Raw genomic sequence first — 12,924 nt, forward strand, 5'->3', positions numbered from 1 at the left:
GAACACCTCCAGGGACGGTGACTCCACCACCTCCCTGGGCAGCACATTCCAATGGTTAACAAGTCTCTCAGTGGAGAACTTTCTCCTCACCTCCAGCCTAAACTTCCCCTGGTGCAGTTTGAGACTGTGTCCTCTTGTTCTGGTGCTGGTTGCCTGGGAGAAGAGACCAAACCCCACCTGGCTACAACCTCCCTTCAGGGAGTTGCAGACAGCAATGAGGTCTCCCCTGAGCCTCCTCTTCTCCAGGCTAAGCAATCCCCAGCTCCCTCAGCCTCTCCTCACAGGGCTTGTGCTCTAGACCTCTCCCCAGCCTCGTTGCCCTTCTCTGGACACAAAGAAATTAACTGCAAAGAGAATTAGTCCCAGAGAGAGCTTACTTCAACTAAGGTGCAGAGAAAACCCAACAGTCATATCTGTAACTCTGTCCCTGTTAATGACATTGTGAGGTTACTAAACTCAAAAGTTTTCTATCCAGTCAATACAGTAGTTTAATAAACACAGTACTTAAAATGCTAATTCACGTTAAGTGTTCATAGGAGAGATTTTGGGCACTGTGCAGGTCTTAGTTTTAGATTTTCACTTGACTTCCACAATGAAAACATATTATCCAATTTTAGTTCATTTCTTCCTGGCTTCATCTTCCAGTTCACATGCTGTGCTATAATGTAGATAACCTGCACCTGGGGAGGTTTAGGCTGGAGGTTAGGAAGAAGTTCTTCATAGAAAGAGTGATTGGCCATTGGAATGTGCTGCCCAGGGAGGTGGTGGAGCCACCATCACTGGAGGTGTTTAGGAAGAGACTGGATGGGGTGCTTGGTGCGATGGTTTAGTTGATTAGATAGTGTTGGGTGATAGGTTGGACTCGATAATCTCAAAGGTGTCTTCCAACCTGGTCTGGTCTGGTCTATTCTATTCTATTCTATTCTATTCTATTCTATTCTATTCTATTCTATTCTATATCTGGATCAAACACACCTTCATAAGGTAACTGTTTCCAATTTATTTGGAAGGAATTGTATTATAAAAGTACTTCAAACTTTGTACCACGTGGATGTAAGTATCTTCTCAATTGTAACACTGATCTTTCAGCTACGCTACAAATGTTTCTCCAAGCTGTTTGTTCCATAGAATCAAATATGGATAAATCACTTGCATACTTGTCCTACTAATAGGTACCACAATTTCTAGTGTTTCCAAAAGCCTGTGTAAGGCTTTTGGAGTGTAAGCTCTGTAAGCTGTTGGAGTTAGCCTAAACACCTCTCTTCCCAAGGGCATTCCAGTAGCTAGTGTTAATTGTTAGTGGTATGGCAAACTAAAATCAGCTTTTAGTACGGATTGTGAGAGCAGAATTTAAAGGATTTTAATCTACTGTGGCTATGCTCAGGAGAGACCTTGTTGATCTCTACAACTACCTGAAAGAACGTTGTTGACAGGTGGGGGTTGGTCTCTCCTCCCAGGCAACCAGCAACAGAACAAGAGGACACAGTCTAAGGCTGTGCCAGGGGAAGTTTAGGCTTGAGGCAAGGAGAAAGTTCTTCACAGAAGGAATTATTTGCCGTTGGAATGTGCTGCCCAGGGAGGTGGTGGAGTCACCATCCTTGGAGGTTTTCAAGAAAGGACTAGACATGGCACTTGAAGGCATGGTTTAGTTAGTCATGAGGTGTTGGGTGATAGGTTGGACTTGACGATCTCTGAGGTCTCTTATTGATTCTATGCTAGACTTCATATCACAGTATCAGTATCACAGTATATCACAGTATAACGAAGGTTGGAAAGGACCTCGAGGGTCATCGAGTCCAACCTATCAACACAGACCCCATGACTAGACCATGGCACCAAGTGCCACGTCCAATCTCCTCTTGAACGCCTCCAGGGACGGTGACTCCACCACCTCCCTGGGCAGCATATTCCAATGACGAATCACTCTCATATGAACTCAAAATCCCATCAAAGAGCTTATAAAAAGAAAAGTGCTTGTGACAACTGGGAGACAAGGCCTTCAATTATTTAAAGCAGATGTTTATAATTCTACCAAGTCAACAGGTGAATTTTGTGTGGACTGCTGTGAACGTGGTAGGTCTTTAACTGCTGCAGCTCAGTATTCCTGTCCAGGAATACTCTCAGGTCTGTAACTGCCAGCACCTTTATCACACAGTATCACAGTATCACCAAGGTTGGAAGAGACCTCAAAGATCATCGAGTCCAACCTGTCACCACAGACCTCATGACTAGACCATGGCACCAAGTGCCACGTCCAATCCCCTCTTGAACACCTCCAGGGACGGTGTCTCCACCACCTCCCTGGGCAGCACATTCCTGTGACGAATGACTCTCTCGATGAAGAACTTTCTCCTCACCTCGAGCCTAAACTTCCCCTGGCGCAGCTTGAGACTGTGTCCGTCAAAGTGTTCACAGCAGTAACATCTTACTTTTTTTAAGAGGTAATGAAGGGATGATCTTTTAACTTTAATTCTAGAGGCTGGAAAAAAGCTACTTCCAAACCCACTATTATTATTTTCTTTAATTTCAGTTAGAATACTGAGGGTGATCACTATTAAGCCTACAGAAATTGCTAGGAATCTCTGGATCAGCTCCAGCTGGCTACAGGAATAGAATAGAATAGAATAGAATAGAATAGAATAGAATAGAATAGAATAGAATAGAATAGAATAGAATAGAATAGAATAGAATAGAATAGGAATAGGAATAGTTTAAACCAGGTTGGAAGAGACCTTCAAGATCATCGTGTCCAACCTATCATCCAACACCACCTAATCAACTAAACCATGCAACCAAGCACCCTATCAAGTCTCCTCCTGAATACCTCCAGTGATGGTGACTCCACCACCTCCCCGGGCAGCCCATTCCAATGAGCACTCTTCCTATGATGAACTTCTTCCTAACCTCCAGCCTAAATAGTGTCCTGAGCAGTGTCCTGGAAGTTTCCAAGTGGCTTCCAAATGAGATATAATTTCCGAGAAACAGCCTGGGCTTCTGTATGGCAGAAATAAGCATAAGCTAACTAACCAGTAGCAGAGTTATTAAACCTTAGGCAACAGTAGTAGAAAAGAACTAACTTTTTTTTTTCTCCTTTTGCAAGAAAAAAGGTCAACTTCCATACTATATTCTATATACAAACACAGAAATTTATACAACCAATCTTCTGTTGATAATTACCAAGTGATGCCTTAGCAATCCTGCTGGCATTACCATTCATCCCTGAAGAGTCTCCAGACTCTGTCTAAACTCCTCAGCTACCTCAAGTCATCAAAACCTCCTCCTTTTACTTAGGACAGAAGTTAGTCTTGTACAGGTCCTACAAACATTTAAATCTTTGCAGCTAGAATAAGCAGCAGCAAAGCTGGCTGATAGGAAAATCCTAGCTCAAAACATACAACCCATGAAAACAGAATAAAGAAAAAAATACATGGGAGAGCCCATGGTATAAAGGTCACACAGAGGCCATGGCAGTTCAGAGTTCCTTACATTATTGGGGTGAAAAAATAGGTTTATAATTCTTCATCTAATTATCTATGGCTCCCACTTATTCACATGAGTGACAAGATGATATCCTGCTTGTGAGCTAAAGGTATTGCTCCAGCTTGGTTATCTTCAACAACAGGTGTGGCTTGTGACTCTACAAAGGCTTCTTGCACTGTTAGTTGTTAGCTTCTAGAGCTGTCAAACTCACATGCAAGAACTTAATCCTTAGGGGCACAGAGAGAACAATGTAGCAACAGTAGGAAACATCAGTAATGCAATCACTAATAGGAAGCATCAAGCAAAATGGAATCACTGGGGGGTAATTTGTCTTGTGTGTCCATTGTGGCATTATCTATGCATGACAGGTATTTTTACATCTGTTATAAAAGCAAGGCTATGGAATAGCCTCTCATATTTGCCACATATATTAATTGTCTATTACCTGTGCTAAAGGTGTCATGCCAGGTTTCCTGAAATGAAGGCTAGATGTATTAAAGAACACTGATAATTTTACCCTTGAATTAAGAGCTGTTCATTATAAGGCAATATGAAACCTCACATCTGCTTTAAAAGCAAGACTATGGAATATCAAAGAATCACCAAGGTTGGAAGAGACCTCAAAGATCCTCAAGTCCAACCTGTTACCACAGACCTCGTGACTAAACCATGGCCTCTCATATTTGCCACATACATTAATTTTCCATTACCTGTGCTAAAGGTGTCATGCCACGCTTCCTGAAATGAAGGCTAGGTGTATTGAAGAACACTGATCGTTTTACACCCTTGAATTAAGAGCTGTTCATTATCAAGGCAATATGAAATTCTCATTAAGGGAATTAGCATTGCTGAGTCAATGAAAAAGTCAAATTAGGCAGGTTATCTACTTCTCTACAAAAAAGTACAGGAAAATATGAAATGAGACATTATAAAATAAAATCATAGAATAGAATAGAATGAACCAGGTTGGAAAAGACCTTTGAGATCATCGAGTCCAACCTATCAACCGACACCATCTAATCAACTAAACCATGGCACCAAGTGCGACTGGTGCCCCATCCAGTCGCTCCCTAAACACCTCCAGGGATGGTGACTCCACCACCTCCCTGGGCAGCACATTCCAATGGCCAATCACTCTTTCTGAGAAGAACTTCTTCCTAACATCCAACCTAAACATCCAGCCTAATAATAAAATCAATTCCCCTTGTTTGGGTTACAGTTCTACATCATCCCAGTGTAAGTTTCTTTGGACAGGGACAAAGAGATTTCTCTTTGGGAGAGACAAAGATGATTTCTCTTTGTCATTTACAGGACCAAAAATGTTTTAGCTCTCAGGGGAGACCTTATTGCTGTCTGCAACTACCTGAAGGGAGGTTGTAGCCAGGAGGGGGTTGGTCTCTTCTCCCAGGCAACTAGCACCAGAACAAGAGGACACAGTCTCAAGCTGCGCCAGGGGAAGTTTTCTCTTGAGGTAAGAAGAAAGTTCTTCACGGAAAGATTCATTCGTCATCGGAATGTGCTGCCTGGGGAGGTGGTGGAGTCACCATCCCTGGAGGTGTTCAAGAGGGGATTGGATGTGGCACTTGGTGCCATGGTTTAGTCATGAGGTCTGTGGTGACAGGTTGGACTTAATAATCTTTGAGGTCTCTTTCAACCTTGGTGATTCTGTGAATATTGAGATATCTGCTTTGCAGCACTTTTAACATCAAGATTAAATTATTAAGAATTCAGTTCCTTAAAAACACAGTTAGGTACGTCCTTAATTCTAGGAGCTAGGGCTTTTACAGCAGTAAGGGAATACCCCAATCCTTGGAAATGACAGTAAAAATGAGACAGTTACACTGTGTTCCAAAGCCTTTCAGAAAAGCTGCACAACTAAACACAGTCACGACCCAGAACTTCAGCAGAGAAACCGCTCAAGTATTTTGAGCCTCCTTGTCAGACGCATTTGGATTTGATAGCCAACGTTTGTCTAAGGCATAGAGTTGCATCAAATTTGCTCTCCTGGGCATCTAATAAATACAGCATAAATGATGCTTACTTCCCCCCCCGCCCCCCCATTTGCACATGTTAGAAAACCCTTCTGCTTAGGGCAATCAAAGTTAAATTCTTTGGTGGTCATTAACAAAACCCCAAACTGTACAAAGACAATCGATCAGTTGTCCTATACTGAGGTACTTTGAGAAGTCTCACAAGAAAGTTGTGTTACAAACAACATTTGCCCATTTTCCCTGCCTAAAGGCAGCTCCCATTTTTTGATATTAGCAATGTGGCCCTCTAGAGTAGCCTGAGGAGATCCTGTTCCATAGCACTGCATATAGCAAGGCGTAGCTCTACAATCAGGAAAGCAAAGGAAGTTCTTCCATGTACTATGTCCTTGAATCCACCAAGAAGATTGACTACATAGTCTACCATAACAGCAATATATTAGAATGCTGCTGCACATTAAAATACAGCATAGCTTAGAGAGGAACAAAGAGCAAAGAACATAACAACCTGTTAAGACTTGATGGATGCCACCTGAACATCATTAAAGGGGTGAATGTCAAGTACATGACAAACAACAAACATAATCTTTCCACTGTTTGCATAGACAACAGCATGAAAATCATGTCACTTGGCAAAAGGATTTTGGTTTGGGGGGGTTCTTTTTTTCTGTGGTAAACCTAACCAATGTAGTCTTTCGCTTTTGTTTGTTTACCAGAACAACCGATTTTGTTCACAGAGCTCCCAGAGCGGTGTCTGTTTAACCTACAGCAGCAAGAACACTGCAATTGGATATACATGAAGTCTGCCTTGCTCCTTTTGAATTTTTTTTCCCCACAATTAAAACAATGAGGGGAAGAGATTTCTCTTTCCAAAGGACGACTGCCATCTACTTTCCATGGGACAACTCCAATCACACTCCCAAAGGAAGGGACGGCAAAAACCAGGACGCGGTACTTGACATTGGCCCCTTTGAACAGGAGGTAAAAAAACAAGTGAAAGAGGAGAAAAAAAACCCAAGTGAAACTTTACTTGGCTGCCTACAAGGAAAACATAAGTAGATATTAAGATACTCTTTAACCTGTAAGAAATGTCCAAGCTACTCTATTAAGCAAGAGTCCGATGGTTCCTCGTGCCGCAACGACATGGTTTGAGGAACAGCCAAGAGATGGCGATTCTGTGCAACATCATCTCCTCTCAAACAATGAAGGTTGGTTGGTTGGTTTTGTTGTGTGTGGTTTTTTTTTTTCTAGACAACATAATTAATTTTTCCACTAGATAAATACTTCTGCAAAAAAATTAAGCAGGAGATTGAATTATGAAGCTGTGTTTCGTTTAAGTCAGCTGCAAACAACCGTATACACCCTGGCGTAATGCAATTCCTCAGCAAAGATGGTTTCCATTTTTCACCCTGTTTGCACTCATGGGTTAATGCCTTGCGTGTGATTCATCTTTGCATGCATAGTGTAAAACCTCCAAGAGTCTGCTTGTTGGATTTTAACGAGCTACTGATGTAGGAGTGCTGACAAGGAAACAAATTGACGCCTTTCGCAAGAAGTGCATCCAGAGACCCTTTTAAATTAACAGTTCATTAGGAAGGAGCAAAAAGCTTACCCCACAAAAATCAAATCAGCCACTACATTTTCAAACCCTTATGTATGATAAATAAAATTAATTATCCTGTAAAAAACAAACAAAAAAACAAGTCATTAATCTTTCAACCTTCTTTTTTGAACAATAGAATAAATAAACCTCTTAGTGCCCGAACGTTCAGATATGCTACAGATGTTTAAGATAACTCAAGAGCTACTTGCAAATGCACCATGAGAAATCCTCTGTGATTTTCCATGCAGGAAGCCAATTGATAAGTTTTGTGAGGTACCAGTCTTTCAAAAATACTCTTTAAGTTAGTTACCTGATACACCTTCTGTACATGGTATAGTTCAAAATCTAACTGTACAGTGTTTTCAATCCTATAGACTGCATATGATCTGCTGAATATGGCACAAAGGCTAAATTTCCATACCCACACGTCCTTTGCTGCAAGAAACACATTTTAGGCATAATACAACACTGAAGAATAGAAAAGTGCCTGAAACTGGAGGAGAAAAATAAAGACACTCAAGTAGTAATAAATTAAATCCCATTCAAACCCATATAAAAGTTGTTCAAGTGTTTAAAGTATCAGATGTGTCATGCAACAGAACAACAGACGATTCAGGCAGGCACACCATGCATTATAGTTTGCATTCACGGTATCTCAAGATATCTCTCCCCTTTTCTGCGTGGCCAGCGAGTGCTGGGGTACCTGCAGCACTGTTAGGCTTGTGTCTTGAACCTCATGAACCTCTTGGTCTCCTGCACAGGAGGTTTTATGGAGCTATGCCTTGGAAGGATAACTGGACAACCTCATGCTGTACAGTGGTATCTTGCTGCAGCATAAAGAGAGGCATACTGAGCTGTATTGTAAGCAAAGCAATCATTTCTTGAATATATTTTCCAGTCACTGCAGTTCACCATAAACCAATCCCATTGACCACAATGTGCTTCTCTGAACTGGCCAAGTTTGCACACCAACACAGCATCTTCGCAGAACATACCGCCTTTCTTTTGGCACAAATCCTCCTGCACTCTTGTAGCAAGCTCTTCACCGTTACCAGAATCCACAGATAGTAGCCTGTACAAACACCGGTGCTTGTTCTTCCATTGAGTAAACCACACAGACAGCAAAGTGCCTGCAACAGCTTTGCTTCTCCAGCAGCTTCCTCATCTCTCTCTAAGGGAGAGCACGAGCATAATTACACTTCGGACAAAGGGGTGTTTTTGCCAAGCTCTTTAATTCCCTGGAGAATTCGCTTCATATGACCCACTTTCGTTATCCCCAGGTCCTAGAGAAATTGAAAGAAGGAGAAAAAGAAAAAGAAGGACATTTATTTACAAAATGGGGGGAAAATAACCCACCAACCCAACCCAATTGTTTGTGATCTAGCCATGCAACACCATGTCTAGAAATCCGCTCACCGCAATCAATATTAACCTGGAAAAAGATTCTATGGAACTAGCAAAGTGGTGCCTGACACAACATTGCTTAGAGGACACAATGGATTCCTCTCTGTCCTGCAGACAGCAGATTACTTACCTCAGATAATGACCACCCAAGGCACTGCAATATCTGTCAACAAAACATCTTTTGCTTGGTACTTAAAAGCACCAAAACCTTTCACAATTTCTAGCAAAGAGAACAAAAACACCAAACAAAAAACCAGAACAATCTCCCCCTCCTCTCTAATACAGCAATCAAATGTTTGGTAGGATGTGGTGGATTAGGGCTTCTGTCCAGCAATGTTGCTTGATCTGAGGCCCTATGATGTCTGCTTTAATCATCAAACACACATATCCCTAGTTTCTCAAGGAAAAGTGGATGGAACAGCTACAGGCATGTAGGACAACTTCCCTTAAGAGAGCAATAGAGAAGGCAAGCATTTGCTTTTCATTCAGAAGAAGTAGTTCTGTCTCCAATCATGGATCTTCCTGATAAGCTGCAAGAAAAATTCTTAGAGACATGACAGTCAGACCCCAAAAGAAAATGTCAAAAGCACTAGCATAGTCCTCCTTATTGCCACCACTGAAGCAATCCCATCAGCTGAAATGCTCCTCCTATCGATTGCTGGGACAACTCTGTATGAGTGACAACAGACAGTATCACAGTATAACTTAGGTTGGAAAGGACCTCGAGGATCATTGAGTCCAACCTATCAACACAGATCCCATGACTAGACCATGGCACCAAGTGCCACGTCCAATCCCCTCTTGAACACCTCCAGGGATGGTGACTCCACCACCTCCCTGGGCAGCACATTCCAATGACGAATGACACGCTCAGTGAAGAACTTCCTCCTCACCTCGAGTCTAAACGTCCCCTGGCGCAGCTTGAGACTGTGTCCCCTTGTTCTGGTGCTGGTTGCCTGGGAGAAGAGACCAACCCCTTTCTGGCCACCACCACCCCTCAGGTAGTTGTAGAGGGTAATGAGGTCACCCCTGAACCTCCTCTTCTCCAGGCTAAACAATCCCAGCTCCCTCAGCCTCTCCTCACAGGGCTGTGCTCAAGGCCTCTCCCCAGCCTTGTTGCCCTTCTCTGGACACGTTCAAGTGTTTCAATGTCCTTCTTAAACTGAGGGGCCCAAAACTGGACACAGTACTCAACTTTTGCAGCAAACTCTTCCCAGTAATAATATGATGACAGCTTTAGTAGCATCCTTTTTTCAGTTTTGACTGGTACAGTGGTCAGATGAGAAGATTGGGATGCCTGGCTGTGCTAATGCTCCCCAGCTGTGTTTAAGACCAGGCTGGATGAGGCTGTGGCCAGGCTGATCTAGTGTGGGGTGTCCCTGCCCATGGCAGGGGGGTTGGAACTGGATGCTCCTCGTGGTCCCTTCCAACCCTGACTGATACTATGACACTATGATACTATGACATCTGCTTCCCTTATCTGCTTGGAAACCCAGCTTTGAAAAACCCTTTAAAATCTTCCAGTTAGTGGTGCTGAGCAAGTGTCAAACACTACTTATTTGGGTACTAATCACAACCTATTTACCTAAGGTTTAGAATAAATAATTATACTACAAAATTTAATAAAGTTTCACTTTCCATTCTTCTGAAATAGGAATCCTTTCACTCTAATCAGAAGCCTTTGCACTGCAAAGACATTGAAATGAGTGCAGTTAGGCAGCTTAAAATAATCATTCTCATGCAGAGAGAAAAATGAAACAATATATAATATTCTATAGAATTTCATTTCATTTCATTTCATTTCATTTCATTTCATTTCATTTCATTTCATTTCATTATTTCCACAGTGAGGCTAACTTAAAAAATAGAATAGAATAGAATTAACCAGGTTGGAAAACACCTTCGAGATCACCCTATCATCCAACACCATCTAATCAACTAAACCATGGCACCAAGCACCCCATCCAGTCTCTAGGTAAATACCCCCAGTGATGGTGACTCCACCACCACCCTGGGCAGCACATTCCAATGGGCAATCACTCTCTCTATAAAACACTGAAAGGCTGCAGTCCTCAGCACAGGTTCCAGCTTGACTGGCACTGCTCATGAAGCTGACATGAGCCACAAAACCCCTCTCTTTAAGGAAACCAACAATGCTGTGGAGTTCCAAGGGGACAGCATCCTCATCCTACCAAACGTGGTGTGGTCCTGATTATTACTATGTTTAAGGGCAACAAGGCTGGGGAGAGGCCTTGAGCACAAGCCCTATGAGGAGAGGCTGAGGGAGCTGGGATTGTTTAGCCTGGAGAAGAGGAGGCTGAGGGGTGACCTCATTGCTCTCTACAACTACCTTAAGGGTGATTGTAGCCAGGAAGGGGTTGGTCTCTTCTCTCTAGCAACCAGCACCAGAACAAGGGGACACAGTCTCAAGCTGTGCCACGGGAAGTTTAGGCTTAAGGTGAGGAGAAAGTTCTTCACTGAGAGAGTCGCTTGTCATTGGAATGTGCTGCCCAGGGAGGTGGTGGAGTCATCATCCCTGGAGGTGTTCAAGAGGGAATTAGATGTGGCACTTGGTGCCATGGTCTGTTCATGAGGTCTGTGGTGACAGGTTGGACTCGATGATCCTTGAGGTCTCTTCCAACCTTTGTGATACTGTGATATGTTGTTTGCATAGGAACATATTTATCAATGCTAAGAGTGCCAGCATTTAGGTCAGATAAATTAGGCTCGTTTTCAGTGGGTTTGCTTGTGAAATAGGGTTAAAAAGCAGAGTCACAAACAGGCTTTCTTCTACACTTTCAACAGCACAGTAGAAATTCACTACCCAACCCTTCCTCAAGGGAAAAGAAAAATCACATGGATGTTAAAGTCTAAGATTCCTCTAAATCAAAATAGGCATAGAAGGCAGGAAAAAGATTATTTATACAGGGGGTGGGTGGAGGAAGGTACTTTATACCTTTTGGAGATGTTCTCCTTTGCCAGTTGCCACACAGAGCTAACTGAGAATGGAAGTCACAAGCTATGCACAAATATAATTAGAGGTGTCCAATGATTCAGTCAATGTATTGATCTATTTCAGCAGTGCATGAAAAGGAAGAGATGTTCATCAAATTCTTTTCTGTACTGCTTTTTATCTCTACTTTTGACCACAGATGGAAAGGTGGGTCCAGAGGATTCAGTTAAAATAGGCAATGATTTTTCCTCTTGTGTACATGAGAGGTAATAGAGGTAAATCTGTTGCACATGTATTGCACATGAATCAATGTCAAGCCCTTTTAACTTGGCAGGAAGCACAAGCCTTGTACTGGAGGTGAGGCTGCAGGCAGATTATCGCTCACAGGAACACCAACACCTCATCTGCACAGCTTGATAGCCAAAGGGAGGAAAGAATTAACAGGACAACTTATGATGTGTTCCTCTTTTTCTAGGTACCACGTTACCAGCTTAGGTCACTGGGCAGAAAACTGCAGACTCACTGAGCCATCTTTAATTGGCTCCCTGCAGAGATCACATCCCACATGTAATGAACAGGCCAACTGCTAAATTCTGTCCTTTAAATTCAGTGCTGCTGCAGAGAGCACAAGCTATGCTTGGTCACAAGCCTGGCCTACCTTACAAACAGTGCTGCTTTGAAAGCTCTCCCTGTCTGTTACTGAGCAGATGGCATGATTCTAGAGCAAGACTTCTATTAGCACAGGAGAGGGACTCTATCAGGAAGCACAGTAACAGGGCAAGAGGTAACAGTTTTAAACTGAAAGAAGGTAGATTTACATTAGATATGGCAAAGAAAGTCTTCACTGTGAGTGTTGTGACGCACTGGAACAGGTTAGTATAGAGTGGAATGGAGTGGAATAGAATGGAATGGAGTGGAATAGAATGGAATGGAATGGAATGGAATGGAATGGAATAGAATAGAATAGAATAGAATAGAATAGAATAGAATAGAATAGAATAGAATAGAATAGAATAGAATAGAATAGAATAGAATAGAATAGAATAGAATAGACTTCAGTATTCAGTATCACTAAGGTTGGAAGAGACCTCAATGATCATCGAGTCCAACCTGTCACCACAGACCTCATGACTAGAGTAGGGAGGACATTATTGCCCACTGCAGGCTTGAACTCACAACCTTCCCATTAAGGGTCTTATGCACTACCAACTGAGCCATTAATAGAATAGAATAGAATAGAATAGAATAGAATAGAATAGAATAGAATAGAATAGAATAGAATAGAATTAACCAGGTTGAAAAAGACTTTCAGGATCATTGAGTCCAACCTATCATCCAACACCATCTAATCAACTAAACCATGGCACCAAGCACCCCATCCAGTCTCTTCTTAAACACCTCCAGCGATGGTGACTCCACCACCTCCCTGGGCAGCACATTCCAATGGCCAATCACTCTTTCTTCTTCCTAACCTCCAGCCTAAACCTCCCCTGGTG

General features: G+C 42.5%; 1 protein-coding gene across 1 annotated transcript in view; it reads right to left on the minus strand.

The window, feature by feature from the left end:
• Positions 1–5,531: 5,531 nt before the first annotated feature.
• Positions 5,532–12,924, minus strand: part of LOC137460964 (diacylglycerol kinase eta-like) — a 35,215-nt gene continuing 27,822 nt past the window's right edge. The window contains exon 12 of the mRNA XM_068170959.1: positions 5,532–8,354. Coding sequence (XP_068027060.1) covers positions 8,265–8,354 — 90 coding nt within the window. The 3' untranslated portion in view covers positions 5,532–8,264. The remainder of the gene's footprint in view (positions 8,355–12,924) is intronic.

The sequence above is a fragment of the Melanerpes formicivorus genome, unplaced genomic scaffold (genome assembly GCF_026170545.1).
Source record: "Melanerpes formicivorus ecotype bairdi unplaced genomic scaffold, bMelFor1.0.p_v2 SCAF_950, whole genome shotgun sequence".
Classification (NCBI taxonomy): domain Eukaryota; kingdom Metazoa; phylum Chordata; class Aves; order Piciformes; family Picidae; genus Melanerpes; species Melanerpes formicivorus.